The sequence below is a fragment of the Carassius auratus genome, chromosome 43, assembly GCF_003368295.1.
Source record: "Carassius auratus strain Wakin chromosome 43, ASM336829v1, whole genome shotgun sequence".
Taxonomy (NCBI): domain Eukaryota; kingdom Metazoa; phylum Chordata; class Actinopteri; order Cypriniformes; family Cyprinidae; genus Carassius; species Carassius auratus.
The window spans coordinates 19303844-19318363 of record NC_039285.1 but is presented as its reverse complement, the minus strand read 5'-3'; the positions used below and the strand labels follow the sequence as shown (position 1 = coordinate 19318363).

At 40.2% G+C, this 14520-nt stretch overlaps 1 protein-coding gene across 2 annotated transcripts in view; it reads right to left on the bottom strand.

Annotated features, from left to right (window-relative positions):
* LOC113061841 (voltage-gated potassium channel subunit beta-1) overlaps positions 1-14520 on the bottom strand; it is a 108269-nt gene that overhangs the window by 60610 nt on the left and 33139 nt on the right. For both annotated transcript variants that reach the window (XM_026231304.1, XM_026231305.1), the window contains one exon: positions 6311-6354. In XM_026231304.1, coding sequence (XP_026087089.1) covers positions 6311-6354 — 44 coding nt within the window. The remainder of the gene's footprint in view (positions 1-6310; positions 6355-14520) is intronic.

The following is a 14520-nucleotide window of genomic DNA, read 5'->3' as shown; positions in this document are numbered from 1 at the left end:
CTAGTGTTTGATTGGAATCTGAGGTACATGAAATAGTATTCACTTGTTGTAGAGTCAGATCAATTAGACCAATACTTCTCAAATGGTTTCACTTCAGGATCCAGATGATTAACATTAGACATTACATGGAGCCCCAAAACAGTACTGAAATTGTTTATCATATGAAAAAATGTTTCTTTTAATATTTGAAAAAAAAAAAAAAACCTTAGATAATACAGAAAAAATTCCTCTTTAGGAACTCAAGCTGCATCTGAGAATGAGAGCTCAGGAGGACTAAGGAGACTGGTGGCAAAGGTGCGGTCGATCTGTGCAGCCTGACAGAGTTACAGGGTGCAGTGGTCTCCCGCGAGCACCACTCTCAGTTGCCACCCGGAAACGTAGTGGTGCTAAGAAGCTTGCCACCTCCATGGAGGTCTCCAGAGTAGTTATTTCGTCTTTTTCCTGCTGGTTCGCTTTTACAGGGCACAGAGCTAACTGTTCTTATTACACCAGAGGTCAGTCTCGAGAGACTGAATCCCTTAGTAGACTATTTGTCAGCGTGGAAATAACTGCCAAATGTTTCTCAAAGGGTCCTGCACACTGTAAAGAAAGGCTACAGAATACAATTTGTTTCTCCACCAATTTGTTTCAATGGGGCTATTCTCACGATGGTGGGCCCTGAGCAGTCTCTGATCATGGAACAAGAAGTAGACACTCTCTTGAGGAAGGAGGCCATCGAGGTGGTACCTCCTCACGGAAGAGAGTCCGGGTTCTACATCCGCTACATCATAGTTCCAAAGAAGAATGGAGGGTGGCTTCCCATTTTAGATCTGCGACCGATTTAAAAGATGCATACTTCAATGTTTCCATTCTTCCCTCTCACAGGAAGTTCCTTAAGTTTGCTTTTGGGGGCAAAGCATACCAATATCAGGTTATTCCCTTCGGCCTTGCACTCTCACCCCACACTTTCACAAATTGTATGGATGCAGTTCTGGCTCTGCTAGGACTCTGGGGCATCTGCTTACTGAACTATATGACGATTGGTTAATTTCAGGTCATTTAGAGCAGTCGGTGGTTCGACATCAAGATGTCATTCTTGCCCGCATTAGAGAGCTGGGGTTAAGATTAAAAACCAAGAAAAGTGTGCTTTCTTTATTACAGAGGATCATTTATCTGAGCATGGTGTGGGATTTGACCACGATGTAGGCATGTTTGTCATCTGCTCAGATAAAGTCAACCCTCACCGCAGTCGCAAGAGTAAGAGAAGGCCAGTCACTCACTGTCAAGCAGTTTCAGAGACTGCTGGGTCTGTTGGCAGCTGTGACCAATGTGATACATCTTGGCCTGCTGTACATGAGACCCCTACAGTGGTGGTTGAAGACCAAAGTGTTCTACCACTTCGCCTGATCAAGGTCACGTGGCAATAGCTACATGCCTTGGTCATGTGGAGGAAAACTTGGCTCTTGTCATAGGACCCAGTGCTGGGAGCTCCTTGTCACCACGTAATGCTAGCGACGGGTATGTCCCTCATCAGTTGGGATGCAGTCATGTGTGGCAACCCTGCCCCTGTCTTTGGTGTGATCACCACCTCACATGGCACATAAACTGCCTGGAGATGCTGGCTGTGTTTCGAGCTCTCAAACACTTCCTCCTAGACCTGATAGATCTCCATTTGTTGGTGCGCACAAACAACACAGTGGTAGAGCCCTGCATGGGCCACAAATCTGGGCCCTAGCCCGGCCATGGCCTGAGATGCTCAGGCCCTGACCCTAATGAAAACAAGTTTATCCCAAATGAAAAACGAGACATGGCCACTGCCAGAAAAACAATCTCTCAGAGAGCATCATGAAGAAAAAGCATAGCATCGACAGTGGAAGGCTTTAATCCAGTCCTCCTTTCCTTTATAATTCTTCCAACTGTGCAAAAGGCACACTTGCTGCTACTGCTGCTGGCGGGAACACTAAACACAGTGCGAGTCAGTCGAGAAAGATGCGGCAGCATGTTCTCCTGTTGTTGCCACCAGTGCAGCACATATCTTCCATCACCTTTCATCTTGAGATTGAGGCGCAAGTAAATCTATACTTCATCGGTATCCTCCTCCTGCTCCACAATTTTTTCCACTCTTCCTCTAACTCGATGCCTCGCCATGCCGACTGCTGCATGAATTATCAGGCTATAATTAATACATTAATTTTGAGACATAATAATAATAATGGTAACACCAGACCAGCACATCTGGCAAGACATTGTGTAGTCGCTGGCTCTCACCATGGCTCTTAAATATCTCCTGTAACTCAGTGTAGACCAACTCAATTGACTCCAGAGTGTGGAATACGGTGCTGTACCTGGTTTTTGCCATCTGTTTGACACTTTTTGAGAACTGGCTGGCCAGACCAGATTCCTTTAGATATCGAACTAAAGTCTTGGCAGGCTAAAGGGTCTCTGCTACTTCTGGGGCTAATCATCTTCTGCAAGATCATCTGGGTTTAACGCATGTCTGAGGAAAGTGTTGTAACATGGTCTTGACAGTCTAGTTGCCAGTATGGGCGAAAAGCGGCAGAAATATTAACCCCCTGATCAGTTATCCAGACAATATTATTCATTACTGAAGCATCAAAACCAAGAAATGCGACTAATTGCTGCTGCAACTCTTTTCAGAAATTGTCCTCTGTTTTAGCATCATTTGGGAAGCTTGTTGTGGTGAGTACCCTGCTCTTCATGTCATATTGTGTTGTGACATAGTGTCGTGATTGACAAAAAGCTTATCTGACAGTGATAATTTATCCATATGTCAGTTGTCATGCTGAAATTTGTTAATGAACCCCTTGATATCTTCAAGTATGTCCCTTTTCTTAGCAGTCGCCATTTCTTTTTTGCACTTTCGGGAGATTGTGGTGAGGTCAGGTAGCAAACTTGTGACTGACAGATGGCCATAGGTTGCGCCCACATTAGCTCTTGCACTAACTAAATTAAACGGTTCCCTGCTACAGTTTCAAATGGCCGTAAGTCCATACAACAGAAATTCACACATTTAGCTGTGATTTCACTGTAGAGAGAGTTGGCTTGGCAAGGAAATCACTCACACTCATTTGTTTGCTGCTGCTGCCTGGTCCGCTGCATCCTCAGCGCTCAAAATTTCTTTGTAAAGTGAAAGTGACAGTGAAAGTGACGTGACATACAGCCAAGTATGGTGACCCATAATCAGAATTCCTGCTTTGCATTTAACCCATCCAGAGTGCACACACACAGCAGTGAAAACACACACCATGAACACACACCCGGAGCAGTAGGCAGCCATTTATGCTGCGGCACACAGGGAGCAGTTGGGGATTCAGTGCCTTACTCAAGAGCACCTAAGTCGTGGTATTGCTGGCCAGAGACTCGAACCCACAACCTCCGGGTTAAATGAGGCGATCCAGTTTTCTTACTATGTTAGCTTAGCACAACCTTGCAATTTGTGCAATGTGCATAAATTCAAGATGGCGCTGCCATCCCCAGTCGCTGTCCAGTTCGCTCCGCTTAAAATGTGCTTTTATTTACTTTTTTACATACTTTTGCTTTTTACACACATAACCTCTGCACTGATCACTTATGACAAAGGAATGCTTTTGGACATTGGTCACCGCTTCACTAACCTGTTTCAGGACACTTTATCCCTCAATCCATCGTGGCCATCTGAGATTCTCCGGAACGCGAGATGAACAATGGTCACCTGAAAGAGCTCACAGTTCACCTCTACCGAGCATTCTGCTCGCCAATGTCCAGTCTCTGGAGAATAAGATGGATCTTAGAGCCAGGATAAGTTTCCAACGGGACATTAGGGACTGTAACATCCTTTGTTTGTCTGAAACATGGCTCACGCCCTCGGTCCTGGACGCTGCTGTAACGCTGTCTGAAAATGTATCTGTTTTATGGATGGACAGGACAAAGATTGCTATTATCTGCTATTATCATCCCTGGGGACTTTAACAAAGCCAACCTCAGGCAGGTTATGCCTAATTTTTATCAACATGTATCCCGTCCAACCAAAGGACCTAATACACTGGTTCATTTTAGTTTTCATTTCAGTTTAAGAATGCCTACAAAGCTTGCTCACTACCGACTTTCAGCAAATCGGACCCTGCCGCCATTTTTCTCACACCGGAATATAAACAAAGGCTCGTTCAAGAACCACCCAGTGCAGAGGGTGGTGACATTATAAGCAGCAGTAAACAAATGTACTGCTGCTTATAACGGCGGTCTTCTGTTGGGAAACATGAGCGAGTACAAAACATTGTGCTATGCTTTTCCGACGCGCAGTAAGAGCTGCCAAACACCGATACAGGAAACGCATTTTCAGCTCAAAGACTCCCAACACATGTGGCAGGGACTAAGGAACACCTGTGCCTTTGGAAACAATTCCTCTGCAGAGGTGAGAGCAGATCTGTCACTAGCTGACGAGATAAACACTTTCTATGGCCCTTTTTCAAGCAATCTAAGCAGCACTAGTCTGCCATTCAACGCGTCAGGAAGCGGCACTCAGAGCAGCGATGATCATGTGATCACAGTGTCTGAGGATGAGGTTCGGAGGGCCCTAAAGTGAGTTGAACGTCAGGAAAGCAGCCAGATCTGATGGGATTTCTGGCCATGTTCTGTAGTCCTGCGCTGATCAGCTCACTGGCTTGTTTACATCTATTTTTAATGAGTCTCTTGCTACCTCAGTGTTTCCCACACCCTTCAAAAAATCTGTCATCATCCCTGTACCTAAGAACAATACACCATCTTGTCTGAATGACTATCATCCTAACCTTTGTCAGATTCTTTGGCTTAGATATGCAAGCCACTCCAGGCTCTTCCACTCTCTTGCCCTAGCTGTGCAGGGTTCCACACTAGGCAGAGATTCGAAAGTCTGGTGGAGTGGGCATTCTCCGACGCAGCTCGAGTTCCTGAAGAGTAATGTCTCAGTTTACACATGTAACCATGGTTCCTCAAAGGAACGAGACCCTGCGTCGCAGTGCCACACTTCTGCCATCTCTGCTTGCTTCACTCCTAGAGGCTGACATGCTCTTAAGCTTCCTGGTTTCATTAAGTCACCCGCCTATGACATCTCGCCCCTTTTACTGGACTGATTACACACGTGATTCAGAGATGGTCATGCTGGAGGCATTCCTAAAACGTTCTCCACTGCAGCATATTGTTCCTTCAAGAAACCATGGTTACATGCGTAACCTGAGACGTTTTATTTTGGGCCAGATTCAAACCTCCGTCTCCTAAATGATCATCGCTTTCCAAGCTATTTATCTTTCTGGATATTTTTATATTTAGTAACACACGTACACTGTTGTGCTCATATTTTAAAAGACACACACAAGCATATGGAGCCCCTGTAGCCTTGGCCTGTCTCACTCTAGCCCCTTTCACACTGCACGTCGGACCCGCAATATTCCCGTAACATTGCCTGGTCGCCTTCTGTGTGAAAGCAACCACGTCCCGGAATTGATTACCGAATCGAACCCGGGTCGGGGACATAGTAACATTGCGGTAATCGATCCGGAACGAGCGCTGTGTGAACAAAAGCCAGATCTAATTCGGTATCGAAGTGATGACGCGCGTTATCGCGCGACTTTTTTACCGGCTGTTTTGAAGGAAGATCAACATTCCCGACGAAAACATATGTGCAAACTGTAATGAAGCAGAGATCAGTTAGTTCCTCACTTTCCGCGCTGACACTGAGATCGTTTGCTTGCTTCAGTTTAAGTATAACGTGCCAAGCTTTGTCGACTCGTACATTACACGTCACGCGCTGATATCACGTGTCGTTACGGGATCTTCAAGGGTTGTGTGTGAAAGCACGCACATATACCGGGTCATCACTGGCAGTGTGAAAGTGCCAAATCTAGCGACCAGGAAACAATTACAGGAACACTTTACCCCTGTATTTGCCGGAATGGCAGTGTGAAAGGGGCTTCTGAAAGCTGAGTCTGCCATTCGTCGTCTCGGAGGTACCAAAGCTGACTGGCCCACTCCAGTTACTGAAGTTCAGCTATTAGAATTGCGTTTATTTATCCAACTGTTCAAGTCCCAGCCCTCCTTTTCCAGACATCAAGAGTGAGATTGTGTGTGTGTTTGTGAAAGAGGGAAAATGCTAGATAGAGTAAGCACAGTGTAATGATTAATGAGCTGTTAAACAGAACTGACCTCTGCAAAAACTGTCTCTGCTGCTATCTGCTGATTTACTACACTAAAAACATACAGCATATGGATATATATATATATATATATATATATATATATATATATATATATATATATATATATATATATATATATATATATATAATGTAATACTCACCCAAACCAAGGCATGATACTCTCAATCCAGATTTCCCAAGGTTCCTAGACAGACAGGAATAGAGAGAAGACAGAGAGAAAATAAAACATTTATATTAGATAGGGCATTGGTATCCTTCTGGCTCAGGCTTCATGGAGCTAAACAGTATTTCTCAAAGTAAATTCTAGCTGGGACACATAACGTACACAAATGCAAACATGTCAACAAAAGTATGTCAGAATTTATAACACAATGTAAATAACAAACCCAACATTATGCTCAGCTGTCTTTTTCTGGTCAACTAATGTTGTCTGAGAAAATGTTCCCGTTGCAAAGTTTTATGAAGATGAACAAAGCTTTTACGGATTGGGGCGACATGGGGTTGAGTGATTAATGACAAAATTGTAATTTTGGGGTGGAGTAACCCTTTAATGACCATATAGTTTTTATTAATGTTTATTTCAGCCTTAGTTTTAATTATTAGAGTACATCAAGTTAAATTAAATGAAAATGTATGTGTTTTTTTTTTATATTTTAGTTTATTATATTTTGAGAACTTTTTTTATTCTAGTTTTAGTGTATTATAATATACGATGACATTGTAGTGCAAAAAAATGAACAAAGTCATAGCAAGGCCAGTATTTTGCATTAATAACTTTAATTAATATGAAATTTCCACCACCTACTCCACAAAAAAAATGCTGTCCACCATTTTATTCTTTACATGTACAGTATTTAATTAAACACAGCATAAAACGTTCAAAAGTTTGAAGTGTGCTCATGACACATGGTATGATTTCTGCTAATAATCCCACATATAGTCATATCAGTTGCCAGGCCACCAGAATTTCTTTAAATATTTTGACTTTATTCTCACATTGCTATGATATATTCTCAAAATATTATGACTTTATTCTTATCTTTTTTTTTTTTTTTGTGGCACTAAAACGCTGTTATAGAAATAACCATGACTTACTGCAGCACATTCTAAAACTGTAATTTAGGTCCAGATGGTGTACAGTAGTTACAGCAATCTACCAGCAGAGGTTTACAGGTTCATGCTAGCCAACCAAACTTTGAGTTGAATAGCAAAGGCACTGCTAGTCATCTTAAAAAAAAAAAAAACAAGCACTGGCGATGTGTTGATCTGGGAAGGAATGTTCCAAAGTGAGGTAAATTTCAACAGATTTCCCCTGCTCAGGGAGTAGGGAGCAATGAACACTGTATAGGGACCATGTTAATGGGAACACAGTTCAAGCACAGAGCTCCCTTCTGACAAGCTGATTATCTGAAGTAGATGTGTTAACAAAGAGAGACATGCAAAATATGCAGAGATAGGGGTGCGAGGACTGGAATTGAGAACCGCTGCCATACACACTTCAAAACAACAGAGATTTTGTGAAAAACTGTCATGACAGCTGTGTGAGCACCGTAAACCAGATTAAAGGGAATATATTGTTTTTAATAAGATTTACTGATATCAAGTGGATTGGGATTAGCGACAAACTTTGCAGGGAACACAGAAAAGTGCTGACAGAGAGAGAGAAAATGAGGATGAGTAACTTAAGAGAGAGAAAATGCAAGCTGGTGCATTCTGCTGTGAGAGTGCATTACCTCTCTGATACTATCAGTATGAATTTATTTCTCTGCATCAAGGCCAGAGAATGAAGGTGCAGGATAATAACAGATTCACCGTGCTGCAGATAATAAACCTGCAGTTGTGACATATTACACATGGCCAATGCACAACCGGTACCCAAAAACTTACACAGCATGTTCTGTAAAATACAGTCTGACGTTACCATTAGTTTCCGAGGATCCATCTGTCAACTTGTGACAGTTCATAACAACATTAAGTTGAAGAGTGTGACTGAAGAGATAGCACAACCCCCTTTCAAGACCCAGACCAAGGTATAAAGAAGCAGAAACAATAACATGACTACAAGCCTATACACACCTGGAACAAATATTTGTTGAATACAGTACTGAAACCGGGTACAGAAAGTCATACATCAAAGGTTTCTTTCTTTCTTTTTTTAGTGCATTAATATTAGGTAATGGATTACGTGTCATGAATCGCAACTGTTACAAAATGTAAAAATCTAAGTTGTTCACAATTTCTATATATATATATATATATATATATATATATATATATATATATATATATATATATATATATATATATATATATATATACAGTATTGTTCAAAATAATAGCAGTACAATGTGACTAACCAGAATAATCAAGGTTTTTCGTATATTTTTTTATTGCTACGTGGCAAACAAGTTACCAGTAGGTTCAGTAGATTCTCAGAAAACAAATGAGACCCAGCATTCATGATATGCACGCTCTTAAGGCTGTGCAATTGGGCAATTAGTTGAATTAGTTGAAAGGGGTGTGTTCAAAAAAATAGCAGTGTGGCATTCAATCACTGAGGTCATCAATTTTGTGAAGAAACAGGTGTGAATCAGGTGGCCCCTATTTAAGGATGAAGCCAACACTTGTTGAACATGCATTTGAAAGCTGAGGAAAATGGGTCGTTCAAGACATTGTTCAGAAGAACAGCGTACTTTGATTAAAAAGTTGATTAGAGAGGGGAAAACCTATAAAGAGGTGCAAAAAATGATAGGCTGTTCAGCTAAAATGATCTCCAATGACTTAAAATGGAGAGCAAAACCAGAGAGACGTGGAAGAAAACGGAAGACAACCATCAAAATGGATAGAAGAATAACCAGAATGGCAAAGGCTCAGCCAATGATCACCTCCAGGATGATCAAAGACAGTCTGGAGTTACCTGTAAGTACTGTGACAGTTAGAAGACGTCTGTGTGAAGCTAATCTATTTTCAAGAATCCCCCGCAAAGTCCCTCTGTTAAAAAAAAGGCATGTGCAGAAGAGGTTACAATTTGCCAAAGAACACATCAACTGGCCTAAAGAGAAATGGAGGAACATTTTGTGGACTGATGAGAGTAAAATTGTTCTTTTTTGGTCCAAGGGCCACAGGCAGTTTGTGAGACGACCCCCAAACTCTGAATTCAAGCCACAGTACACAGTGAAGACAGTGAAGCATGGAGGTGCAAGCATCATGATATGGGCATGTTTCTCCTACTATGGTGTTGGGCCTATTTATCGCATACCAGGGATCATGGATCAGTTTGCATATGTTAAAATACTTGAAGAGGTCATGTTGCCCTATGCTGAAGAGGACATGCCCTTGAAATGGTTGTTTCAACAAGACAATGACCCAAAACACACTAGTAAACGGGCAAAGTCTTGGTTCCAAACCAACAAAATTAATGTTATGGAGTGGCCAGCCCAATCTCCAGACCTTAATCCAATTGAGAACTTGTGGGGTGATATCAAAAATGCTGTTTCTGAAGCGAAACCAAGAAATGTGAATGAATTGTGGAATGTTGTTAAAGAATCATGGAGTGGAATAACAGCTGAGAGGTGCCACAAGTTGGTTGACTCCATGCCACACAGATGTCAAGCAGTTTTAAAAAACTGTGGTCATACAACTAAATATTAGTTTAGTGATTCACAGGATTGCTAAATCCCAGAAAAAAAAAATGTTTGTACAAAATAGTTTTGAGTTTGTACAGTCAAAGGTAGACACTGCTATTTTTTTGAACACACCCCTTTCAACTAATTGCCCAATTGCACAGCCTTAAGAGCGTGCATATCATGAATGCTGGGTCTTGTTTGTTTTCTGACAATCTACTGAACCTACTGGTAACTTGTTTGCCACGTAGCAATAAAAAATATACTAAAAACCTTGATTATTCTGGTTAGTCACATTGTACTGCTATTATTTTGAACAATACTGTATATGCATGTAGGTATGTATTATACGAATATATAATATGGATTTGTATTTTGTATAAAAATAGAAATTATGGGTTCCAGTCAGATTGAGAAAGACATTTAATATTACATTAAAGGGGCTGCTCAATGTAAGCTGCACCAAAGACCAATGAAGCATTGCACACTACAGAAATCCAGAGGAGCATGACCACAACAGTGGCATAACTCAAGGAAACAAGTTCTAATGTTGCAGAGGACAATGTGTTATGTATAATTCTGTGTGTACATCTACAATGTGACTGTCGATCTACACTGACATCAAACAGAGCAGAACCATCCAGAGACCAAACATAACTTTTCAAAGCAACACACACACACATCGTTTATCTCAAGTTAATGTGAGGGAGTTTAATCCTGAGAGATATATAGAGGTGCTAAAATCAGTAGACTGAGTTTAAACGATGTAATTACTTATCACAATCATGCTCTTCAAAGGTACTCCTGCAGGCCGTGTGGTCAGTGGCTCTGAGGGGATTCGAGAAGTTTCTGCACCAGCAGCTCCTTTCAGCAGACTTGAACTGATCACTCACATGTTTCTCAATGAATAATTAAGGGAGTGAAGCAGATGTATTGTTCTGATGTAAAACAGCATCAGAAAATATTGTCTAGTCAGGCCGGGTCCTAGCATTTTGGGGGCCCTAAAGCAGATATTCAAAAGAGTGCCAACCCATAACCACACCCCATCCCCCATCGTACTCATATTACACTGACAGCTTATTGTAAAGCATTTTGTATCATTGAGATAATATTATAGTTATAATTTTAGTTATTTTAGAACATCAAGATAAACTAAATGATATGGGGAAATGTTGCCTTGTCAACTAGCTAAAATTATATATATATATATATATATATATATATATATATATATATATATATATATATATATATATATATATATATATATTAGTTAAATAACTCCGTTGTAAAAATCTGTGTCTACTCAGTATTTACATTTTAACATATAAATATTATTATTTATGTATTTAGCAAAGTTGATTCAAAAGGTTTTAAAAACATATTAAATGGTGTTTTTTGAAAATCAAAAAATGCACAAAGTTTTCTGTGAGGGGTAGATTTAGGTGTAGGGTTGGTGTAGGCCGATAGAAAATACAGTTTGTGCAGTATAAAAACTATTACGCACCGTAAACCACCAATACAAACTTCTAAAATCTTTTTGTATTCTGCTTTATTTTTTATTTATTACACAATTAACAAAAGCAAAAAAAAGCCTCTAACACTAGCTTGTTCTTTTCTTTTTCTATTCTATCTGTTTTCTTTTTATTTATATAATATATATTTAAAAAACTTTGCTACATGTATACTGAGACTTGTTACAGCACTTGCCTATCATTGCTCTCTTGTTGATTTTGATTGCTTCCATTGTCCTCATTTGTAATTTGCTTTGGATAAATGTGTCTGCTAAATGACTAATATATAAAATGTGTGTGTGTGTTTGTACAGGTAGATGACAAAATTTACTGTCATGATTACTTTAGAAAACATAACCTATAATCTGAGAAGAATAGAGTCAATCAGACTCATGCAGTATTCATGGCGCAATAATCAGAGAACAGCTCTCTCACCCATTGTCTCTACTATCTGTCATAATTGTTACATCCCTGCCCCTGTTTTCTTTTTATCTTTTGAGTTCTAGGACTGACTCCTTTTTGGTGAGCAGGATTGCACCAATGAAGATCAGCTGCACCTGTGGCAAACTATTTCAGGAGCTCCTAAATTTTGCCTAGTTCTCTCTCATTTGGGTTTTTGTGATTTTTGTTTGAAGAGTGGGTTCTTGAATTTGTGTTCCCATATTATTTCCACAACTCTACCAACCTCATTTCCAACGGTTTATTGATTTGATTTTTTCTATAATTATCTTGTGTTCGAACCCTAGACATTATTTGGTTAATTTTAAATAAACTTACAATTTCTTTATTAGAAATCATCTTGTCAGTTGTCCTCTTTATGTTATGACTTTGAGCCGGGTCGTAATACAAATTGGGGCCTCGTCTGGGATCAATAATGGTTTGAATTTGAGGTTTTATTTGTTGAGTGGAGTGTGGAAAGGGGTATTGGATTATTAAAAGTCTCCGGTTAGGTAGAGTGTTCCAGCTGGGTTGCTAGTCAATCCTTCCAACGGCACACTGTTTGTTTTGTTAGTTTGTTATTTTTGAAGGTATCCCGGGTGGAGATTTAATCTCTGTTGGGGGTACGCTATTCAGGGCCTGGTTTTTTGCCAGGTGACATGAAGTTTAGTGTTTAAAGTGGCCCCGAGTCTGGTAAGCCTTTGAAGATTGTTTTTTTTGTACCGGAGTTGCTGTCTAAGATAGCCATGTTCAGTGGTGTTTTTTTTAGTATCATTGTTTAGTGTTGGGAACTTGTGAAAAGTTATGTTTGAGAGAACAGGATTTTTTTTTTCTCACCCCCGCTTTCTTCAGGTCGGTAAGTAACTTTGCACCAGTAACCAAAGTTGTTGGTATGTCAATGTGTTGGGTAACATGCGGTGGTGATGTAGCATGCCAAGTTGTTGAATGTGGTCCGCAATTTAGACATGATTTTGGTGAATTATGAGGAGGTTTCTTTTTGAAGATTACCATAGTGTTCGCATGTTACCTGTTGAGAGGTTTTTGGTAAACCTATATAGTGTTTGGGTAAGTGATTGACTTGTTGAATGGTGCAGATTAAAATGACCTTTTTAGTAGTTGTGTGTAAATGGAGTTGGTCAGAAGTTTAAATCCTTGTTTTTGTGAAATATATTTGAAAGGATACTTTGGTGTTTTTGGGAACTCCTAAAGTGGCTACTGTTTTGAAGGTGTAGAGTTTAGCTATGGCTTCTAATGTGGAAGTTTTTTTGAAAGAGCCTTCTGAGGAAGCACTTGAAAAGTGCACTAAAGAGCAGCTGTTGTTGGTTGCTGCTCATTATGATATAGAGCTTACTAGTGCTGATAAGAAACTTAAAGAGTCGATCTTAAAAAGTTTAAAGGGCACTTTAGAGGAAAAGAACATTTTTGGTGGAAAATTACAGGTGCCAGTTCCCATTGTTGGCAGTGAAGTCAAGCTGAAAGAGATGGCATTACGGGAAAAAGAGTTGGATTTGGAGTTAGTGAGGTGTCGTCTAGAACAAGACCAATTAGCTTTGAAAGTGAAAGAGCTGCAGGGAGAACTTGAGATTAGGAAATTGGAGGGACAGGAAAGAGAGCGTGAGCGGGCTTTTGACCTTGAAAATGGACCTGACCTGAAAATGGAGTTTGAGTTGGCAGGTCGGAGGCCTGAGGGCCAATCGCCGGTTTCACCTTTTGTTGTTCCCTCCGAGATTCCTCAAAGGGTAGAGCAAGTTTTTGATATTGGGAAACATATAAGGATGGTTCCTCCTTTTTCTGAAAAAGAGGTAGAGAAGTATTTCTCCCACTTAGAGAGAGTTGCTACTACACTGAAGTTGCCTAAGGAGGTTTGGACGCTGCTTTTAGTTCAGTTCAGTTTATTTATATAGCACATTTAAAAACAACCATGGTTGACCAAAGTGCTTAACAATGTCTAGATAAGAAAACTAGAGAGTCACATACAAATAAAACATATACAGTAAAAACATACCAATGTCACAGCTCAGCTTGATATAAAAGCCAAGGAATACAAGTGTGTCTTAAGAAATGACTTAAAAATTCCAACAGTCTGAGCAGTTCTTATGTGTACAGGTAAACTATTCCACAAATTAGGTGCCACCACTGAAAAAGCCCGGTCAGGGCTAGTTCTTGGAACACTGAGGAGCACCTGACTGGATGACCTCAATGCTTTAACGGGGGCATGGACATGTAAAAGCTCTGATAAATACGCAGGCGCCAACCCATTTAAGATCTTAAAAACAAACAATAAAATCTTGAAATCAATTCTGAAGCAGACAGGAAGCCAGTGTAGTGAAGCTAGGACAGGGCTAATGTGCTCATACTTTTTAGTCCCAGTCAAAAGCCGAGCTGCTGCATTTTGGACTAACTGTAAGCGTTGAAGAGATGACTTATCCAGACCAACATATAAAGAGTTATAGTAGTCTAGTCTAGATGTTATAAAAGCATGAATTACACTTTCAAACTCCTTACGTGGCAGGTAGGGCTTGACTTTAGCTAACAGTCTTAGTTGAAAGAAACTGGCTTTTACAACAGAACTAATCTGTTTTTCAAATTTAAAAGCACTGTCAAAAATCACACAGAGATTCTTGGTAAATGGACGAACAAATAACCCTAAATTACCAAGTGCATCTTCACAAGCACTTAAATCCCCAGGATGACCAAACACAACAATCTCAGTCTTATTTTCATTAAGACAAAGAAAGTTCTGATCCAACCATATTTTTTAATCTTTCAGGCAAT